General features: G+C 51.4%; 8 protein-coding genes across 8 annotated transcripts; 6 read left to right on the top strand and 2 right to left on the bottom strand.

The window, feature by feature from the left end:
- Positions 1-79: 79 nt before the first annotated feature.
- Positions 80-3,448, top strand: M409DRAFT_70800 (uncharacterized protein; the record flags this gene model as incomplete). Its single annotated transcript, XM_033818901.1, has 6 exons — positions 80-112; positions 1,682-1,916; positions 1,978-2,066; positions 2,136-2,161; positions 2,217-3,158; positions 3,217-3,448. The coding sequence occupies 6 exons, from the start codon at positions 80-82 to the stop codon at positions 3,446-3,448; spliced, it is 1,557 nt and encodes a 518-aa protein (XP_033660625.1).
- Positions 3,449-3,937: 489 nt separating this feature from the next.
- Positions 3,938-4,975, top strand: M409DRAFT_29738 (uncharacterized protein; the record flags this gene model as incomplete). The annotated part of the gene is made up of 1 exon (XM_033809602.1): positions 3,938-4,975. One exon carries the CDS (start codon positions 3,938-3,940, stop codon positions 4,973-4,975), a length of 1,038 nt encoding a protein of 345 aa, XP_033660624.1.
- A 1,856-nt stretch (positions 4,976-6,831) lies between these two features.
- On the top strand, positions 6,832-8,646 carry M409DRAFT_70798 (glycoside hydrolase family 32 protein; the record flags this gene model as incomplete). The annotated part of the gene is made up of 1 exon (XM_033818900.1): positions 6,832-8,646. One exon carries the CDS (start codon positions 6,832-6,834, stop codon positions 8,644-8,646), a length of 1,815 nt encoding a protein of 604 aa, XP_033660623.1.
- A 218-nt stretch (positions 8,647-8,864) lies between these two features.
- On the bottom strand, positions 8,865-9,942 carry M409DRAFT_60511 (carbohydrate esterase family 1 protein; the record flags this gene model as incomplete). The annotated part of the gene is made up of 2 exons (XM_033814502.1): positions 8,865-9,451; positions 9,552-9,942. The coding sequence occupies 2 exons, from the start codon at positions 9,940-9,942 to the stop codon at positions 8,865-8,867; spliced, it is 978 nt and encodes a 325-aa protein (XP_033660622.1).
- Positions 9,943-10,751: 809 nt separating this feature from the next.
- On the top strand, positions 10,752-12,447 carry M409DRAFT_29734 (uncharacterized protein; the record flags this gene model as incomplete). Its single annotated transcript, XM_033809601.1, has 3 exons — positions 10,752-11,954; positions 12,006-12,306; positions 12,353-12,447. The coding sequence occupies 3 exons, from the start codon at positions 10,752-10,754 to the stop codon at positions 12,445-12,447; spliced, it is 1,599 nt and encodes a 532-aa protein (XP_033660621.1).
- Positions 12,448-13,425: 978 nt separating this feature from the next.
- Positions 13,426-15,503, top strand: M409DRAFT_70797 (uncharacterized protein; the record flags this gene model as incomplete). Its single annotated transcript, XM_033818899.1, has 6 exons — positions 13,426-13,815; positions 13,866-14,220; positions 14,289-14,400; positions 14,453-14,541; positions 14,597-14,898; positions 14,952-15,503. The coding sequence occupies 6 exons, from the start codon at positions 13,426-13,428 to the stop codon at positions 15,501-15,503; spliced, it is 1,800 nt and encodes a 599-aa protein (XP_033660620.1).
- A 1,362-nt stretch (positions 15,504-16,865) lies between these two features.
- On the top strand, positions 16,866-18,075 carry M409DRAFT_70796 (uncharacterized protein; the record flags this gene model as incomplete). Its single annotated transcript, XM_033818898.1, has 4 exons — positions 16,866-17,021; positions 17,076-17,183; positions 17,235-17,626; positions 17,688-18,075. The coding sequence occupies 4 exons, from the start codon at positions 16,866-16,868 to the stop codon at positions 18,073-18,075; spliced, it is 1,044 nt and encodes a 347-aa protein (XP_033660619.1).
- A 97-nt stretch (positions 18,076-18,172) lies between these two features.
- On the bottom strand, positions 18,173-18,985 carry M409DRAFT_70795 (uncharacterized protein; the record flags this gene model as incomplete). The annotated part of the gene is made up of 1 exon (XM_033818897.1): positions 18,173-18,985. The coding sequence occupies one exon, from the start codon at positions 18,983-18,985 to the stop codon at positions 18,173-18,175; it is 813 nt and encodes a 270-aa protein (XP_033660618.1).
- Between the last annotated feature and the right edge of the window lie 2,345 nt (positions 18,986-21,330).

Genomic DNA, 21,330 nt, shown 5'->3' with positions numbered 1-21,330 from the left:
TTGAAAGAATATCTTCGTGTAGCTGCAAGACATGTCAGCTTTTGTAAGTCAGGCGGGCATTGAGGACGCTTACATTCCCATGCCGAATCCTGAAATGGCGTCTTGTTTCCAGGCTGGAAGCGGTGGATCGAATCGAACGGGAGCATTGTACGGCTCAAGGGCGGCATGTTGAAGTACTCCGACCGAAAAGGTACTGACAGCATGTTTGGCTTGAAAGCATCGTCCATCTTCTGTGCTGAACGTGACCGAGTTATTTGATGCAGAGATTTTGTTGACGATGATGTTTAGTCTCAGACGGTTGTCGCCTGCACCCAAGAAAGTCCGCAGCTGTTGCTTGAGGACGAAGTTGTATCCACGTTGATCCCGTACGAACACGTCTGGTCCACCGAAGTCAGAATACGGATCTTCCTGTGGTTGCTGTCAGCATGATGAGAAAGCTTGCTTTCACTTGCGAGATATATCGTACAGCTTCTCCAAACGATCCGAAAGTGGACACAACACCAGGGCTCACAGCAGACCTGAAATCAAAACCAAACACCTCAGCAGCTTGGGCTTCCGGATCGCCTTCTGGATTCCACCCGGCTCTTCGGAGGGCACCTCGTAGGCTAATGTCTTTCTCGCCGGTCGCTTCGCCCGGGAACATAGGCTCATACGCCGCAGCCTGGGCGACATCGAACTGATCGGACAGCCCTGAAATGTTGAAATGACGCCCGTCATCGGTATAGCCTGTTATGTTCCTCTCTGTAAAGTTTGCATATTCAAGACCGTCGTTCAATGCGAGTTGATAAATGGGATTCCGTGGCTCATCTTGACCGTTGTTCTTGCCGATACCGTGGATCCAGTTTGCCCCCAGCTCAATCACATACGGACCACTTCCATCTGGTTTCTGTCCGAAAGTTGTGTGCTTCACACGGCCGCCGATATCATCGTTGTACTCCAAGATGATGAAGTTGCTGATACCCTGACTTGAGAGCGCTTTTGCGACGGAGATGCCTGCAGATCCAGCTCCTCTAATGTATTGTCAGCCTCGAATTTGCAAAATCGGAAAGGATATGAGCAGGTACAAGATGAGTACGTCGGTCCTCTCGCAGGCCAAAGGTGCAGCCGTGCTGATGCCGAGGAGACTGAACAGTGTCGACAGGGCGAATTCCATCTTCGTGACCTAGCTTGACTGCTGTACAGCATCTGCAGTTTCGCAGGCAATGCCATGTCTTTTATCCGCATCTCTGAAGATATCCGTGAACGATACCGCTGAACGTGGTGTCTCTTCAAGATGTCAATTTCGGGGAACCCGTTCAACAATGTCGTGGTCTTTCACTTGGCACTCATGCCGGTGCCCAGGTGAAGTAACGTGGGCAGTGGTGATGCAGACGATGTTGATGGTCCCCTACGACTGAACGAGCAGTTAAGCGACAGACAAGGGGTGGAAAGAGAGGCTTGTGGAACGGTGCCCAAGGTGGAAGTTGCATGCGAGCGGCTGACTGACGTTAGCGATCCCGGCCGCCGCCCCCGACCTCCTCCTTTAAGTCTGGGACGCCTGTAGGGCTAGACCGGGCAGCTTATCATGACTTCAGCTGGACATACTTCTCAAGAAGATGCTGCTGGCCATGGACTGTGATCTTTTGGCGATATACGAGGCAAGAAGATGGCAGAGAAGGGACTTTCAGACGACGCGGCCCAGTTGGCCAACCTCGGCCATGCACAGTCCTTTGAACGACAATTCTCGCGATGGACGATGCTGGGACTGGCTTTTGCCATTCTGAACACTTGGAGTGCGTTAGCTGCATCGCTCAACCTCGCTTTGCCATCGGGAGGTCCTGTGGCAGTGGGATGGGGCCTTGTCGTTGCCGGCGTCTTCAATCTGGCATTGGCGGCGAGTCTGGCAGAGTTTCTGTCCGCTTTTCCTACCGCTGGTGGTGCGTAAGCAGTTCGATGGTGGATCATCATGAGGAGAGCACTACTGGCTTACAGTCTCAGGCCAATACTATTGGGTAGCGATTTGTAGCCCGCCGTCGTTACGTGCTGGGATGTCGTGGATCACTGGCTGGGTCAATCTGTCTGGATGGGTAAGTAAAACCGAGAAGCATCAGGGCATTCTCAGGCTTTCACAATGAAGCTGACCCCACACCGGACAGGTCGCCTTGGTTGCCACAAACGCCTCGTAAGCTTGGCATCGAACAGAAAAGACTGCCGTGATTTGACATTGACCATTGCAGCATCTGCTCCACCTTGATCATCAACATCATCTACCTCATGCATCCGTCGTACGACTTCCACCGATGGCACCAGTTCCTCATTTATATCGGCATTACTCTGATCTTCTTCCTGAACAACGCCCTCTTGCAGCGAGTTCTGCCACAGTTGAACGGCTTTGCTATCTGCTGGTCACTCGTGGGATTTCTCGTGGTCTGCATTACGGTACTTGCATGCGCTGCTCCAGACTATGCCACTGGAGAGTATGTCTTTGCCACGTTTATCAACACAACTGGCTGGCCGGACGGTCCTGCGTGGCTACTCGGCCTTCTTCAGGGCAGCTTCAGTCTTACAGCGTTCGACGCTGTCGCCCACCTGAGCGAAGAGATCCCAAATCCGTCCGTCGAAGGCCCGAAGATCATGGTTTACTGTGTTTTGATCGGAATCGGCACTGGCTGGCTTTTCCAGGTCGTGTTGCTCTTTGTATCTGGAGGCCTGGTCAACTCTGAGGATGTCATCAATTCCCCAGCCGGGCCGTTGCTTCAAATCTCCTACATTGCAACAAGGAACAAAGCTGGTGCCGTGTGCCTACTGATACTCCCGCTCATGTGCTTCATCTTTGGCGGGACTGCGGTCATGACTACATCGTCTCGAATGACGTTCGCAGTGGCTCGAGACGGCATGCTCCCAGTGTCCGCTTTCTGGTGGAAGTTGAACCAGAAGTTGGGAGTTCCGCTCAATGCACTGTTTCTGAATGTGTTTGTGGTTATCGTGTTTGGCTGCATCTACCTGGGCTCGAACGTGGCGTTTAATGCCGTTACCGCTTCGTCAGTTGTAGCTTTGGGCATCAGCTATGCCTTGCCACCCGCAATGAATATGCTGTATCTACGACGCAAGCTCCCACCACGGCCTTTTGCGATGCCCGAATGGCTTGGATGGACTGCGAATATCCTCGGAGTCGGTACGTCCAGTCTTCCTAAGCCCTTGCACTCTCACCTACGGAAGCTGACCTGCGCTCCACAGCATATACCATCCTGACAACCGTGCTATTTCTGTTCCCACCTGGAGGCCGGTGACTGCGTCCAACATGAACTACTGCATCGTAGCATTCGGCATCATCATTCTTATTTCCGGCCTTCAATGGATCTTTGACGGGAGAAAGAACTATGCGGGACCAAGAATTACCGTCGACGAAGGAGTGGTAGCTGGTGGCGAGCCAAATCAGGGCAAAGAGCAACTTTCAAAAGCTCAATAGACACTCAAGAGCCTTGAGCCACACCTCACAAGGTTGGTTCTCAACCTAATGGAGAGTTTTTCTCGGCTAAACTTTCATCCACCCAGCCGAGTCGTATAACCGGGCTTGCGGTTGCTCCGGGGTACGAGTCGTACATCTCACAGCCTGGTCCCGAGTCATCCGCACTTTGTCGCCTTGCTCTGACTAAGGTCCTGGTAAATTGATGTCGCCCTCGGTTAACAGGTGACGCCGACGGATCACTGGACGATGTTGCCCCATTCGGCTGCAACTAAATAACGACTCTTATTCCACGGCTTTAGGCGTTTACTCCCTGCTGTTTCCTTTCTTGAATCGCAAGCACAACACATGTAGGTGTCATGGGAGCAAACATGAAGATGTTGACGAAGTGGCTTGCCATGCGGCCCCGAGGTTATATACTGACCTGTAGAGCACATTTGGAACGGCAGGTCCAGCTCTCAAAACATTCGTCAGTCCTCGAAATCTGAAATCATGCCGGGAGCACGATCGAAGCCGTATCAGCCTTACAGAGATGTACACGCCAGTCCTCAGGGAGCTGGCGATGCCCGCCCGACTGGAACACAAATTGTCAAAGACTGTGATTTGGTCGGGAAGTTGAAGGGCAAGACCATTCTAATCACCGGTGCGAACTCTGGAATCGGCGTCACGACAGCAAAAGCGTTGCACCTTACCGGGGCAAAGTTGTTCTTGACTGCCAGGGATGTGAGCAAGCTCGACAAGATCATCGAGGAGATCGTCAGAGAGAACCCCAACTTGCCTGTCCCGGAAGCAATTGAGTTGCACCTGAACTCGCTGGACAGCGTCCGCAAAGCTGCGAAGGCCATCGAGAGCAAGACGGCAACCCTCGACATCTTGATTTGCAATGCTGGAATCATGGCGGTTCCGTACTCTTTGACAGAGGATGGTCTGGAAAGCCAGATTGGCGTGAACCACTTCGCTCATTTCCTGCTGTTCCAGCCTCTTCGACCATTGATGCAGAAGGCGGCCGAGAAATCCAAAGTTCCATCCAGAGTCGTCAGCGTGAGCTCATCAGGCCATTGGTTCAGCGGCGGCCGTTTCGAAGACCTTCATTCCAAGCGCCACCCAATGACTTACAACAAATGGCAAACATACGGACAGAGCAAGACGGCCAACATCTACATGTGCAACTCCATCACCCGCCACTATGCTTCCCAGGGCATTATCGGCTTGTCGCTCAACCCAGGGGTCATCGCCACGAATCTCGGCAGACATTTGACGGAAAGCGATCATGGAGATTTTAGTTTCACTCCGGAGCTCATCAATGCATTCAAGACTCCTGAGCAGGGTGCTGCTACGACCGTGTGGGCGGCTCTGAGTCCGCATTTTGAAGATGTTGAGAATGGGGGGAGGTACTTGGCGGATTGTGGTGAGAGTGAACCGACGAAGCCTGGTGCTCATGCTGCTGATACAGGATATGATCCACATGCGTATGATGAGGAGAAAGAAGAGAAGTTATGGGAGTTGAGCTTGAAAACCGTTGGGTTGTGAGCATACAACATTTGCATTGGATATTCGAGGAAATACAGAATGCTCCTCGGACAACAGGCTTCCACTATCTGGATCCCCTCTACTTCACTTCCTCAAGCTTGCTAGTGAGTCTAAGAATTTCTCCTGGCCCTGATCGGGTTGATCAATGTAGGTTTCATGACTATGTCCGTGAATCAGTTCCAACCGGGAGTTCTTGGCCGCGTTTGCAAGTTTCTTCCGATCGTCAATGGGCACCAGAGCACTGTTGGCAGGTGTCAGAAGTAGGCAAGGAGTGTCTTCGATCTTATCCATGATCGGATGGGAGTTGGCCTCTTTGAGCGGACAGTCGCTGCGTAAGCTGCAAGACCATCTTCACTCGGGAGTGAGAACTGCTCGAGATGCCACTGCTGAAAGCCTTTGTCAGATTCCTGATCGGTCGTAGAGAGCAAAGAGAACTTCTCACCCCATCCTTGCGCACCAAGTCCATAGATAGACTTGACACAGTCTGGGTGCCCGAAAGCCAACGTCTTCTGGGCTTCCTCTGGCAGGCACAGTGGGCTTTCTCGATTTTGAGCTGGTCGAGTGTGTCTACGAGTTCGTCCAGGACGTCGTCGAGGTACTGTTGTGGCCTTTTGGCGGTCCGCTGAAATATCTGTGCCCCAAGGATCTCGTCGGATCACACGGTACTTTGTGGCAAGGACGGGCACCCATATGTACCAGAAGGCGGATGATCGGCCGAAATTGTGCTGAATGAGGACTGCCTCAGCTGGCTTCCCGCAGTCAAGTCAGCATTCCTAAAATGCCCAGTACTCAACAAACGAACAACCTTCTCCATGTACTACGTACCAGGGATCAACAAAGTTGTTCTCACGATGAATTGTCTCGACACCCGAAAGATGTGTGATGTACGGTATTCTGGGGACCCAGGATTCGGATTCACTGCCTTAAACGTGGAATTACTGAAGGTAGAAGATATTTCTATTATACAGCAAACATACTGCCAGTCATATGTCAGGAAGTCCTCCGCTACGCTCCTGACGTTCAATCACACAACGAACATCGATGTCATCATGGCCGATTTCACGGCGCAGAAGTTTTCCGCCTGAAAACCATGGTCCCGCGAATATTGTATTACGACCAGCCTCAGAGTTCCATTAGTAGTACGACCAGAGCTATGGAGTTTTAGAACATTCTTCTTGTGACTGATCCCGATGGGAATGTTGTTGAGCTTGTTGAGACTGAGTGACGAGCCAACTAGCGAGCTGTACGCGAACTGTGTGGCAAAATTAGATGTAATTTACCAGACTGTTTCATACTGTAATGGCTTCTTTCATCTTCCCGCAGCACTAGCACATCGAACGATCAGGCAACCCTTCGATCAGGCTGCCTCTTACCGTATCCAGGCAGTTTCGCCGATTCGGCGGAGACGGACCGACTCCAGACTTGGACGCCGTCGTTTGCCGAGCCGCTTGTCTGCAGGTCGAGCAACGAGCTGAGACATCATTGCTTCAATTTCCTTCAAGTACGTCAAGCGTGAACACAAACTCCCAAAGCGTCGGTCTTATGATGGACTCATTTTCACACTTTTCTCCATGCACTCTCCGCGCAAAACCGGTCGACAGAATGTATCTCTATAAGTATCCGAGGAGTGGAAGCGCAACTGCATTCCCTGGCGAGCACTTCTACTTCAAGACTGCATTAAGATGGGTCTGCAATCGTCACTGAGACTGTTAACAGCCGGCTGTCTGACCACGGCATTGGCTCAATTCCCAGCCCATGAGAATATCCCGCCCAGTGTGGACTTCAATAGCCTGGCCAACAACTCGCTGTACCTACGATGGCGACCCCAATACCACGTCCTCGCACCAAATGGCCACATGAACGACCCTTGCGGGCCAATGTATGATCCGACGCGAGATGAATACCACATATTTTACCAAGCTTTCCCACAGCACACTCAATTCGGGAACACGAGCTGGGGCCATGCCAAGTCGAAGGATCTCGTGTATTGGACTGATGTCGGCGGATGGGAGAACAAAGGCTTCTTGGCTATCGAACCAAGCAACTACAGCGTTCCATCATATGACTGGCTAGGTGCCTTCTCTGGAGGTGCTTACGCCGTGAACTTGAAAGGCGAGGCTGATGGCAACCTCACACTGATGTACTCCGGTGATGTACTCTTACCTGACAACTGGCAAAGGCCTTACGAGCTGGGCCCGCCTTACGCCACAGAGACTCAGAACATAGCAACGTCCTCCGACGGAGGTCAAACTTGGCAGAAGTGGGAAGGAAACCCACGGTTGAACGGACAGCCCGGCGGTTGGAATGTTACTGGCCTTCGTGATCCCGTCTTTGCGCCGAATGCAAAGCTCGATAAGATCCTTGGGCACAACTCCTCGAAATGGTACCTCGTGATGGGAAGTGGGATCAGAGACGTTGGTCCTCGAATTCCTCTTTTCTCGGCAGACTCACACGACTTGACGAACTGGACATTCGAAGGTGCTCTTTGGGAGCCTGCTATCAATACCTCCTTTGGCGGTGACCGAACAAAGACAGGAAACTACGGCGCCAATTTTGAGCTGGCTGGATTCTACGACGAGGTGGAGAAGGTTGAGAATGGAGGCGATGGCGAGACAACGCACTGGATCGTCAGCTTCGGTGCAGAGGGCTATGCAGACGAATGGCATCCGCTCGCTCACTGGAGTCTTTTCGTTCTGGGAGACGTTCACCCACGTGGGAATGGGTCTGCTGAATTTGAGACCAAGGCTTCCGGTGTTCTCGACTGGGGCAACTCCTATGCTATGAATGCTTTCCACGATACGAAACATGATCGACGAGTGCTGTGGGGTTGGAGCGATGAAGATCTCAACAACACTGCTGCTGTTGTCCAGCAGGGCTATCAGGGATCTTTGGGTCTGCCACGAGAGCTGTACATCAAGAAGTTCCATGGCGTGCATGCCCCTATCAAAAACGTGGTTAAGGGTCCAGAGATTTGGCAAAACTCCTCGCAGAATGGAACATACAGTGTCGTCACAGTCGCTCAGCGGCCACTTCCGGAGGTTGTTAATGCCATTGAGGGTGAAAAGCACTGTCTCGTTTCCAGGTCAGAGATCGTAACCCGCCGACAAGACCTGCCGCAGGTCAACAGCTCGCATTTCCACCTTCAGACCACGATCGGAAAGGCGCCATCCACCGGCAAAGATGACTTTCTCGGAGTACAGCTTCGAGCATCGCCGAATCAGGGAGAATATACTGAGGTCCGCTACTACGCATTCAACTCTTCTGTGGTCCTTGACCGTACACACTCGACACTGCTCGCAGCATCCCATCCCGACATCGGAACAGCCACCTTCGTCGGCCACTTCGAGCCCTTTACCTACGCCAACGGGACAGAGAACATCGTGATGGATTTCTTTGTCGACGGGAGCCTTCTGGAAATCTTCATCAACGATCGCTTCGCTATGACGAGCAGAATCTACCCAAGCCGTGCCGACGCTCTTGGAGCAGCTTTAGTTGTGAAAGGAGAGGCTCAAATCGAGAATGTCAGCTTGTGGGAAATGGAAGCGAATGTCTGGCCTGAGCGGCCATTGAATGCCAGCTCGCCCATGATGTTCGATCCGTACTATGAGACGCACATCACGTTTGAGAACCCGTACTTACCGACAGGGTATGAGTTGTATGTGGGCTACTAGGCACGCTGGAGTGAGCAAGCATAGAATAAATAAATCATCAAATATCTCTTCCACAACCGAGTTGCTTGAAATGACAGATCACTGCGAGTGAGAGCGAGGGCAATGGAGATTTCGTAGATGGAAGCTATCTCGACCATGTTCATGCTGCCTGTCTTTAACTGTCCAAATAACTTTCCAATTGTATCTTGACTGCTCTGGGGCCCATCGAATTGCAGACGCTAAAATGTTATTGCACCACTTTGCATGAAAGAATTGAAGTAATCGATAATGACTTCTGTTGCGTTGAAAACATAATGGCCCATTGGACACTTGGTGAGGTTCCGCGTGGCATTCGTGGACGGACAATCGGTGTTTGGATAAAGGCTAGCCCAGACATGACCAAGATCGTTCTCCTTGTAGTGGATAATGTTGACGGATCCAGGGCCGCCAAACACACATTGAGTCACGTATCCGCCATATAGAGTTGTGTTGACTACATCGACTTTGCCATTGGAGTCGGCCAAGCTGTTGATCTTGAACCATTTGCGAAGCCAGTCGTCAATCCCGAACGTTCCAGTATATGTTACCGGCTTCGGAAGCTCTCCTGCTGAGGAATATTCCAGTTTTGGAGGTTTGCCATTGTAAGGGATGGTCGTGTCATTGAGCCCGTGGAAACTTAGGAAGGGGACATCTCGAGCCGGATCGCCGTCGATAGCCAGCTTGTCTTCGTAATAAGCGCCACTGACTGATGCGAATGCTGTGAACATTGATGCAGTCGTGAAGTTACACGCGAGCAGGTTCACCAGTCCTCCACCATTGCTCTTGCCTGTCGCGAATATGGAGGAGGTATCAATACAGATTCTCATCGAGCCAGTTGAGGATGTCGATAACAAAATCGATGTCGTTGGGAGACGCTTCCGCTACACCAGGATGGGATAACCAGTAGCCGATCTGATAGTCTGCGTCGGTGTCCCCGGTATCGTCGTCGTCGTCGTCGTCGTCGTCGGAGCTGGGCCGTGGTGCCCCTTGCGGATAAACGGAGATGCCTTGCCAATTGTAGTATGGGTTGGTGAGTTGCGTAAGATCCTCTTGCCAGGTTGCGTTCCTAGCACCGCCATGGAACGAGAAGACAGCGGGATGCATGTTGTAGCCGTTGTAGAATTGGGGCAGGTAGTAGATGAAGTTCCGCCCAGAAGGCAGCGTGACATTGTTGAGAGTCAGAGTAGGGCCGACGCCAGGGGGAAAAGAACCGTCACAATTATTGGCGGTAGCAAAGACAATGAAAGACACCGCTATCAACGTAATGTTCACCAACATGTTGGTCAACATACTGCCTTGCTTTCTTGCTGATTCTGGGATCTACAAGTGCGCATGGCCCGCCAGGGAGCGAACTTATAAACTAAGAGGGCTTCTAATTTCAGGTATTCAAAGACAAAGGCTCACATTGTGGTGGTGGGACTATACGCTGGTGGCGTTACCTTGAAAGTTTAGACGCAGAACGTAGCAGTCAGGCTTTAGGAGTAAGCACAACCTTGACAGGAGCAATTGCAGAGCACCACTATTGGCTGCCTGCAAGTAAGACACGTGCTTTTGAAGCACCAGGCCGGATAGTGAGATACAGTTCAATAGTTTCAAAACCCATTGCTACGCCTTGCAGCTGCCCTAGTCCGCCATAACGCATGATGCTCGCAACATTGTCTCTATACGCCATAAAATGCCCTAACATTGCAGAAGCAACACTACTATTCCTTCCACAATGCCATATTTGATACTTTGCACCCAGTTCCAAGCCTCTGTCTCACAGCTCTTCCACTAGCAACGACACGAGTTGAGCATCCAGAGGCAACGTTACTTTTGGTGGTTTGTCAGGTGGCGGCGTGAATTGAAAGATGTCTCGTTTGGGATGTCACCATGACTGTAACCAGAATGTCAAGGAGTATAGTGCGAGAGCTTCTCGACGCAAAATATGACCTCCAAAAAAGATTGAACCCATGCATATAAGACCCCGTGAGTCTGTCAAAGACGATGCTATCGCAGCAAGAAGAGACAAGGTCTACTTTGTCTTCACGTTCTCCTTTTCTGTGGTATTTCAGGACACATTTCCCGACAAGGACCTCCTGCTCACAATGCGGCTATGCAGCGTATCTCTTATTTTGAACTTTGTTGTCCACGGAAGCTGGGCTAGCTTACCACATCAAACCCCTGACGACAGAAGAACTGTTCCCGCACCGCTGATTTGTGAGAACTTTACGGACACTGCATCGGACATCTACAAAGTGAAGTTTCATGCCAATCACACCCTGGAAGGCCATGTAAGACATACCGGCATCAACGTCACCACGTTCGAGAGGTTCCTAGAGACGACTGTTCCGCTCGGATACATTGCCAAAATCGACCGAGACACCCTCGACAACTTCATTCGACTCGACCCAGGGGTAATTGAAGTCATATGCGATCGATACGTGAGCATCACTTTCAGTCCGCTCCTTGGCGATTCCAACTTTGAAAGCAACGCAACCCAGCATCTGGACAAGCGTTGGTCGATTACGACAAAGCGCGGCTCCGCCTCGTACGCTCTACAAATGATGGCTTCTGGCCACAAGATATCTACACCAGTAAATGATATGGGTGACTACGACTTTTTAGACACGGCTGTACAGGGTGTTGACATATATGTGCTGGACGGAGGGGTGTGCCTTGCTCACAGCACGTTCGGTGGCCGCGCTTCCAAAATCAGAGGCTTGGCTCCAACTGATCCAAATCCATACGGTCCGGGCGATATGCAGGATACCGTGGGTCACGGCACTGCAGTTGCCAGTTTTGCCGCAGGCGACACAACTGGAATTGCACCTTTTGCGAGAATCATCAGCATCAAGATTGACCCAAGTAATTTTACAGAAGGCAGCGTTGTCCAAGCGATCCAGGACATGATCAGCAACCACAGATCCAAATTCACCACGGCCGGGTTCCGAGGATCTGTCCTTAACATGTCCTTCATCCTCTTCTACAGCTTCCAGGACATTAACGACGCCTTGAATGACGCCGCCGCTGCAGGTATTAGCATGTTTTCGGCTTCTGGTAACCAAGGTGCGGATCTAGATCAACATCCGGTCTGGCCATGCACATTAGCCAATGTGAACTGCATCGGCGGCACCGACAACAATTACACATTTTGGCCTTCCACGAACCGCGGAAGGGACGTTGCTTTTCTGGCTCCGGCGAAAGATGTCTATGTTGCTTTGCCAGGGAGCCCGAACAATTTCGGGTTTCGCAGTGGCACCTCCCTTGCGACTCCACTGACTAGCGGTACGGCAGCAATATTCACATCTGTAGGGACTGTTCTTGCACCGTGATGGGCACCGAGCTGACAATACGCATAGTGGCTAGGTCTGGCAAATAACCAGGCCCAGGCTTATGTGCGATCCAATGTGCAAGTCAATTTCATATCTGGGGTGCCGGTGGGCGGAGCAGGTTACTTCGTCAACACCGCAATTAACGATGTCTGGAAGAACGCGGACGAGCCGTTCAGGCGTGCTGGAAACATGCCACACCAGGGATTACCAACAGCCAACGTGTTCAACGCCGAATCAAACGGGTTCTGTTGTGATCAGCCTCCAGTAGTACCACCTGAAGGCCCATCTGACCGTCCAGTCACATTGACTCCGATCCCAGACAGCACAAGTACGTTCGGGAGCTGGATAAAATCTTCAATGCTTACAGTTGGCAGCAATCGAAACAGTCGCTACGCCGACTAATACCAAAGACTCTACCCTGAACGATAACTGGACAATCGCTACGGCAACCACAACGGCATCGTCCTAGACTAGCGACATGCTCTCGTCGAATCCAACTTCTGCAACTGCAAGCCAATCTTGTCAAATAAATCGAAAGCAATATATTCAACCTCGTTTTCGGGGCTGATATTACCAATTCGCACCTTCTAGTCTCTCAGCCCGCCGACCTGTGCCGCCCGATCCATAGTAGATAATGATGATCTGGAGTCTAGGGCGCAATGATTGTTGCGAAGAAAAGAACAGAATTATGAAGGCTGTTTGGCCCTGTCGTTAGTTAGGTGACCGTTCATGCTTGAAGTAAACTGCTTGACCTCACATAATTGGCAGCTTCGAGGAGTGCTGCTGGTGTTCGTTCGTTCGCTGCTTGGCTGCCATGAGAATAGCCGGGTCCGGTGACGACGAGAAAAAGCACCGAGAGCAGAGTCATAGCGACAATAGGCGGGCTTCCAGTAAATTTCGATCTGGAAAACGGGTGTCTGGCACGACGATCACATTCGATTCTCAGATTCGAGATAATGAAATAGGCTCCTAGAAGCAGGCTTCTAGCACCGTTCTGTGGAAATGTTGCATGCCCAACCGGTCATGGCCAAGCTCTGTGGCTCGTCCGTTGTTCTCTGCGGGCACAAAAAGCAATACTCCGTCTTCAATTATTGATAAATAGAGAAACTCCAGCAGAACCAAGTTAAAAACCGTACTCTTCGACCCCACGCGGCAGTGGACGCACTGCTTCAATCATGGGGCTGAAAGATTCGGAAGCAATGTAGCAAAAAGGGGTCAGGCCAGCAGCGCTCTTGTTGACTGCATCTGGGTATTGCTCGCTCGAGCTGAACCGGGTCAGCTGCGGCTAGTAATGACCTTCTCCAAAGAACAGACCCAAACTTGTTCGTTGCGACGTTCGCTTCTAGATTTTTACTGGAAGCACTGCTGTTGGGGATCGATAAATTTGCCGCGTAAGCTACGTCTTCTTTTGAGGTAGATAACCAACACTTCGCAATACTACACTGATATGCAAACCTCTATGAACAAGGTGCAAGGTCTCTTCCCAGACCTGCCTTATGTTAAACTGATTCCGGCACATCGACATCCCTCATTCAACTACAAGGGTTTCCACCCAGGCCGCACGATTCTCAACAAAGGTCATGTCCGAGAAGCGGGTCTTAGAACTTTCCCGACAGATGTGATCTTCGAACATGATCAGACCGTTACGCTGAGAGATGGGATCAAGCTTTACGCTGATATTTTCCGTCCTCTACAGTCGGACACGGACGCTGTGCCAGTCATCATCGCTTGGTCTCCATATGGCAAATCGGGGACTGGAGCGCATAACTACGACAACATGATCCCCTTCAGAGCTGGCTATTCGAAGGACAAATGGTCGGGATATCAGAAGTTTGAGGTAGGTGTCAAGATATAGATTTTGATCAAGCTTACACTCGGCGTTGCTAGGCCCCCGACCCGGCTGAGTGGTGTCAGAGAGGTTACGCGGTTCTGAATATCGACTCGCGTGGGTCTGGAGTATCAGAGGGCGACCTGGCGATCTACGGACTACAGGAGGCTGAGGACATCTTTGACACGATAGACTTCATCTCAAAACAGCCGTGGTGCAACGGTTCTGTTTGCATGGCGGGCAACTCGTGGCTGGCAATCTCGCAGATCAATTTTGCGGCCCGACTTTCGCATCCTGCTCTCAAAGCATTTGCTCCGTGGGAGGGTTTCACAGACTACTATCGGGAGAGGATCGCAAGAGGAAGCATACCATATCTTCCCCTTTTCCAAAAGAGTCTTGCTGGGTCACTAGCAGGTACGAGCCCCTCGACGATCTCGAGGGAAATGGTACTGACTGCGAAACATGTCCTGGTTCGATCGAAGGGGCCTCGTCAATGTTAGTCTCCAGGCCACTGTATGATGAGTTCTGGGAGACTAAGCGAATCCCGGTCGAGAACATTGATCATATTCCCTTGTACCTCGTGGCATCCTATTCGTTCGTACCTCTGCTGGGGCCAGTGCAGCGGCAACCACGCTGACTTTCTCAGTTCGCTACTCCATTCTCATGGGTCATTCACTACATTCCGAGACGCCAAGACCGGTCTTAAATGGCTGCGTATTCATCCATATCAAGAATGTCGGGCGACAACTCCCAATGTGTAAATACCACGGTGAGACTGACTCAGAAACAGGGCACGACCAATATCGTCCGGAGATTTTAGATGATCTCCAGAAGTTCTTCGACAGATACTGCAAAGGAATATTGAACAGCTGGGAGAATGATACGCCTCGCGTCAGACTCTCGTTGCTGGGTTTCGAGGAGGATGGGGGCCTAGCAAGTACAATAGTGGAGCGACCCGAGAGAGAATACCCATTGGCACGCGAGATGATGCAAGTACTTTTCCTCGACGCTTCTGACATGAGTATGAAGCCGAGAGTGCCCTCTTTGGGAGTGCATTGCGCCTATGAAGCACACGGTATGCACGAGGCTGTCGTAAGTGGAAGAATTATTGCAAAGCAAGTGTGCGTCACTAAACAGAGGAATAGGAGTTCAGCGCATGCTTCGACACATACACAGAAATTGCCGGCTACCCCAAACTAAAAGTATTTGTATCTTGCGCAGACCACGATGATATGGATGTCGTGTGCCAGCTCCGGAAAGTCAACAGCAAGGGGGAGGCTTTGGAGCAGCCGACATTTCCACACCCATCACCAGTGAGACAAAGACCGGACTTGAATACCGCAAAAATTCTTGGACCACAGGGCTTTCTCAGAGCATCGCACGCTATTTCTCGCAACGACAGCAACACCATTGGGAATGACATATTTTACGAGCACAATCGAAAGCAAGCAGTACAAAGAGGCGAGATTGTAGAGCTGGAGATCCCCATCTGGCCTGTCGGATTTGTCTTGGCCCCTGGTGAAGGCATCATGCTTCGCATTTCTGGACAGGATATGAGTTTGCCAGAGCTCCCGGACTGCGTTGCTACGGAGCCATGGGACCACAACGTGGGACGGCACTCAGTCTTCACGGGAGCACAGTACGCAAGCGCCCTCACATTGCCGATAGTTCAGCAAATTGCTCGGTCCGCTCTATAGTGAGGATCCAAAATTGAAAGCCAAAACTCTCTCACGTAGATGAAGTTGCTTGATGATAGATGCGCATGTTATAACTCTTCTAGCAGAGTGGAGGCAGTTTTATTCAATCTGTGTTTTCTGACAGTCGGAGATGAGAACGCAGAATACTTCCAAGACGTACCCGTTGAGGCTGGACTTCGGGCACATCAGTACTGATACAAGTATAGGGTGCCACGACTAGTAGGAAATTTGGTAGTCGGCGTCGGTACCGTAGATATCGCCGTTGTTGTCCTCATCAGAGCTAGTTCGTACTGCTCCATGTCTGCGAATAGACCTAAGTTGCCGGTTGAAGTAGCGCTTGTGAAGCAGCGTGAGATTGTCTTGCTCAATTGCATCCTTGCCAGGATGATAGAAGGAATGTGTGCACACCATAACCACTGTGGGACGATGCCGCACATGTCGGCCTCAGGAACCAATTAATGGCCAGTCTTCTACGAAATCAACATCTGGGGGCAGCCATCACAGCATGCTCCTGGTAGACAGAACGGCAAATTCCACTGGCGGGCCCGTTTACGTAGTATAGCGTTTCATCACATTCACTCGCTTGGAGGTCTTGCCGCTTGAGGTTAGGACGGCGTCCGGGGAAGGAAGCGAGCACTGCAGTAGTTCGGGCTGCAGTACGAAACAAATCGAACCCACTGCTTGGGCGTCTGGGGTCAGAGCATCGCTATCCTGGTCATCGGTTACAAGCTGTATGCTGCTCTCGGGCGAGTGGGATCTTCTACAAGCATCAGCGTTCGACGAGAACGGCTGTGGCGTCTTACGCTCGCGTGCATTTCATCCGAGGCGCCGAGGATGCTCAGGACAAAAGGCAGTATGCCGGGAATCCGAATAAAACGCCTCTAGAGCTCTGTAGAAAGTTTTGGATGCGCTCTTGACTCGTACATATCTCCTATCTGCCATAATGTAGCAGGAAATGCCGAACATACCTATCACAGCACACAAGACCACTGGAAAAGGGAGGCTGAAGTCAGAGTTTTATAAGGTTCAAACGGCCCAATCCTGCGGCAATTCTCCGGCTCTTGCCCGCTTTCGGGGCAAGGCTGAGATAGGGTAATAGATCGACAGGTACAAGTGGCATTCATGCCCAATGCGATCAGATGGGTTCGATTCAAGTCTGTAATCCATGTCCACGAGGAACTGCCGCTCCAAGGTGATCCCCCTTGCAGAAGTAGTGCTGATGTGTGGATGCGTTCTTTTGGAGACGGGTCGGTCGAGTCGTCTCCTTTGTGGCTGGAGTCAATGGTATATACAGAACGATAGCAGTAGGTCGCCGTGTGTCCACTTTGTAGTCTAGCATTTCATCAATGTGAGCCGTCGACAATGGCTGTCACGCCGGCAGGACGTGGACCGCAGGTCATGGGAGTCTTTCTTCTGTTCCTGGGGTTATCGAGCATCGCCACGGTTCTCCGGATCTACTGCCGGGTTTCTCTGCTCAAGTCGTTTCGCTCAGAAGATTGGCTGGCTGTACTTGCTTGGGTATGTTCGACAGTTCCATCAAGACATGCACCCAAGCTGACCGATCTGCTCCAGGCTTTCTTCGTGTGCCATGCCGCTTTCGCCATCAACGGTGTCTTCCATGGCACAGGTCAGCACTTCGCGGACATACACCCACAGTCTGAGATAGTTCTTGGCCTCAAGGTACGACACCTTACAGACTTGGAATCATTGGGATTCGCTGATCATGTTTAGTGGTGGTGGCTATGCGAGCCACTATATGTGCTGTCCAACATGGCCATCAAGGCAAGCATTGCCATCATGCTGCTGCGATTGATGGTTGCGACCTGGCACCGGATCGTAATCTACGCTGTCCTGATCGTCACCGAGCTTTTCAGCACCGCTTTCTTCTTTTTGTTCATCTTTCAATGCACGCCATCGTCATATTTCTGGATGCGGCTCGCTGGCGCAAAGGGATCTTGTCTCAACACATCGGTCATTGTTAACGGCGTCTACGCGTACTCGTCCATCTTGTGCGTCGGCGATTGGATCTTTTCTTTCTTGCCCTTCTGGATCGTATGGAAACTGGAGCTGGTGTCCAAAAAGGAGAAGGTCATGGTCGGTATTATCCTTGCCATGAGTGCTATGTGAGTATTAGTGTGAACGAATGATTTGTTGGGCGACTGTGGAACTGATTGTCATCTCCAGTGCCTCCATAGCCACCATCGCACGCATACCCTATATCCACACACTTTCCGACCAAGCGGACTTCCTATATGCTACGGCAGACGTTGCCATCTGGTCATGCTGCGAGACCGGACTCGCCATCACCGCATGTTCGTCTGCGACCCTACGACCTCTTTTCCGCCACCTACTCGATCGAACCAGACTATCGTCTTCACGCACATCGCGAGGTCTCGCGGACTTTCCTCCTGCATCGCCAATGCCCAACGGAAGTCGTCACACTCGCTTAGACAGCGAGGAACCGGTCCAGTTGTCCTATATACACCATACGAGCAAAAGTGATCATACCACAGACTTTGAGTCTGGCGAGACACTGGAGAAAGGGCATGCACATGGTCGTTACGATAGATAGCAGAGCTTTGAGTGGCGCCAGGCCAGGTTCTATGGCATTTATGGAAGGCGGTGGTGCAATGATGTACCCTATCTCTAGCCCGAACCAGCACTTTGAATCAAGTGGGACACAGTATCTGTCCGTTTGGAATGACTACGAACGAATCATCTCTCGATGCCAACTCCGTCCAGGCTTTAGAGATTTCATCGATCTCGGCATCACTGGCCAGGCCATGTTTCTTTGCCGTCGTGGCGAACCCGGAATACCGACTTCTGTCGGCCCATGCGGCTCCATAGTCTTTGGCGTTGTCCCGTTGGTATAGCCAGGTGTCCCAAGAGAAAGTCACGACCTTCGTATCGAATCCGGCCTGCTTCGCCCACTGCATCAGATATCTGCCAGCGTTCGGTTGTGCTCCATTGACTCTGGCAACTTCAAGATACACAGCCAGCCAGCGATCCAGAGCCTCAAGTTCCGGATAGAAAGCAAAGCTTTTGTAATCTACCTCTCGTGCTGCAACGACTCCTCCCGGCTTCGTGACACGCCGCATTTCCTCCAAGACCGCCACGGGGTCACCCACGTGCTGCAAGACTTGGTGACAGAAGGTGATGTCGAAGGTGGCGTCCTCGAATGGCAAAGCGTTTGCGTCAACTTTCTGGAAAGTGACGTTTGAGACGTTTTGCTCCCTTGCCAGACTCTCGGCTTGGACGAGGACTTCCTGCACTGCATCGCAGCCGATGACTTGCCCTTCGCTGGCCAGTTTTGCCAGGCCGGTCGTGATTGAGCCCGGTCCGCACCCGACGTCCAGGATGTGGTGATGGGGTTGTACATGTGGAATGAGGAAGCTGGCCGAGTTTTCGACCGTACGTCTCGCATGAGTTCTGACCACCGACTCGTGGTGTCCGTGGGAGTAAGTCGCCTTTTCTGATGCCATGTTCGTCTCTGTGTTGCTGACGATACAGAATATGAGATTGGTGGTGTATTAACAACGAGCATGTCTTTTGAAGCGCAACCTTTAAGTGAGGGCCTCCAAGGCCGATGTCGGAGGATCGCTCACATCGGACGCGAAAGGCTGCGATATGGCAGTACAGCCCAGCCACGAATCACCGCCCTATCATCCATCATCTCTGCTGGTGACTCAGACTTTGACTACACGTCATCTGTCTTGACCAGAGGACGGCGATGGCGGCCATGTTGCATCCATGGAGGCTCCGGCGGCTTGGATCTCAAGAGCGTCCGAATTTAACGACATCGGGGCATGAGTTTAGTCGAGATCAAGCGAGGATGCGATACTGAATGAACAAGTAAGGGCGGTGCAGCCTCAGATAGAGGTGTGGAGCAAGCGTGAACTCCTCAAACGGAGCATTTTGAGCTCCTTGCATGCCAGCTTGGACTTTTGCACCAGTACTCAAATCTGTCGAGTAGTCTCGAAGTACGTACTACCCCAGCATCTTTCATGGTTTATCGAGTCGGCTTCCAGGTGTTGAGTATGGGGTCTTTGAAGCACCGTCCTGCGTAATTGTGTATCGCTTTTGATAACAGGTCATACTGTTGTAGCAGCCTGCGAGATTTGAGTTTGCCTTGAAGTACATTGGGTCGATCCTGTGGCAAGTATCAGCAAAACCCGAACACCGCAGACGACTCGCTACCCCCAATTAACATACTTTCCACAGCAGCAGTCGAAACTGCTGTTCTCCAGATTCTGCCGCTCTGCATTACAGTCAGATACCACAGGCTGAGCTTTAGCCTCGTTACCCTTGACAAAACATTCCGCGTGAGTGGATGTGAGACGCCCCGAGTTTTTGAAGTACTCTCACTTAGCGCGATTGTTTCATCGTTTCCAGGTGTCGTTCTGGTGGTGTCCACAAGACTGTATCGACTTGACCGGGAGCTTTCCACAATGCAAGACTAGCTGCAATGATCTTGCCCTGAGCCAAAATGTGACGACGATCAAGCGGTAAACCCCTTCGACAAGCGGGACAGCGGAAACTGCGAAGGTCTCACTGAACATCGGATGTCTCTCTTCCTCACATCTCATTCTCACACCTCATCTAACGCGATCGGGAACTATCTATGCAAGTCAGCGCAAGTATCGCCCAAACTTTCATGGTGGGGACTGGCTTTGAGGCGAGCTTGTTCGAGATCATCTCGATTACGTTGAGCTTGAGCTACAGTATCTCTTACGAAGATAAGTTTAGAATCTCCAAGGCGAAATCGATTACGAGGAGCGAGAATGGATATATAATTTGATATGCAGCTCTGAAGTTTCTAGCGGTGAATGAGGTGGAAGCTTGGGCTCAGCCGGCGATTCTTCTACTGGGCCACAGACGGCCTGCTGGCCCTTGAGATTGTCTGATGCTAGCTAGAGCCTACAGATGTAGTACGTTCGTGACCGTGGACTGAGGCGACGGGCTTCGACTGGTCGGAGAAAAGTTCAGCCTGATTTAGAACTACAAGATCCCGCAAGCTGATAATGAGGCGTGCTTGAATTTGTTTGGTCTATCGGCGATTGGATGAGCCGTTCAACATGAGGTTGAAATGCATATCAAAGGCTCTGAGTTTGATAACAACACGCTTTCAGCTTGGATGTACATGTCGGTTTTGCGATTGGAAGCGCAAATCCGTGAAAACAGGAACGACTGCACCTACTCGATGATGCAACAAATACACAAAGCTATATCATGGAAAGCCACACAGGCCCCGGACGGCCTCCTGCTTGACCAATACCCATCTGACGAGTGCTCTTCTCCACTTGTACAAAATGACTGCATCTTGCCTAGTACTCTCGAGAGGCCCCAGGATCTCTGCAAAGATCCATACAGAAGCGTGAGCAGCTCGTTCGTCGACATCAGTCGAGATTTGTAACACCTGAAGGTAGGGCCCGGGATGGCCGTTGCGTAGCTGCAGCCACAGTGCCGAAAGACCATTGTGCACAAGCGTGTCGAAGCGGCTGGCGTTTATGATTTGGAGACTCGAGATTCTCGACCCCGTGGTAGTCCTGAGGTGGAATGAGGTGATGCGAGTCAAGTCTTGGATAGAGGACTCACTCAGCACTACAAGCTGAGTGGACGTTGACTCTTCGGGCGCCCTTGAAGTTGGCGCGATACTCGCTGAAGGGAGGAGCATTTGCAGTGACATTTGCTGTTGCATGTTGATGCGGTCCTAGAACGTCTCTCTTTCTTGCCCTGCGTGTAGATTGGGAAAGTCATTGCACTGGGTTGTCATTCCTTTGAAGAGTGACTTACCACGCTTGCGAAGACGTCAAGCTGAAAGCGGTAG

The sequence above is a fragment of the Zasmidium cellare genome (genome assembly GCF_010093935.1).
Source record: "Zasmidium cellare ATCC 36951 unplaced genomic scaffold M409scaffold_55, whole genome shotgun sequence".
NCBI classification, from domain to species: domain Eukaryota; kingdom Fungi; phylum Ascomycota; class Dothideomycetes; order Mycosphaerellales; family Mycosphaerellaceae; genus Zasmidium; species Zasmidium cellare.
The sequence above is the reverse complement of the archived record's forward strand: the minus strand, read 5'-3'. Positions and strand labels throughout refer to the sequence as shown.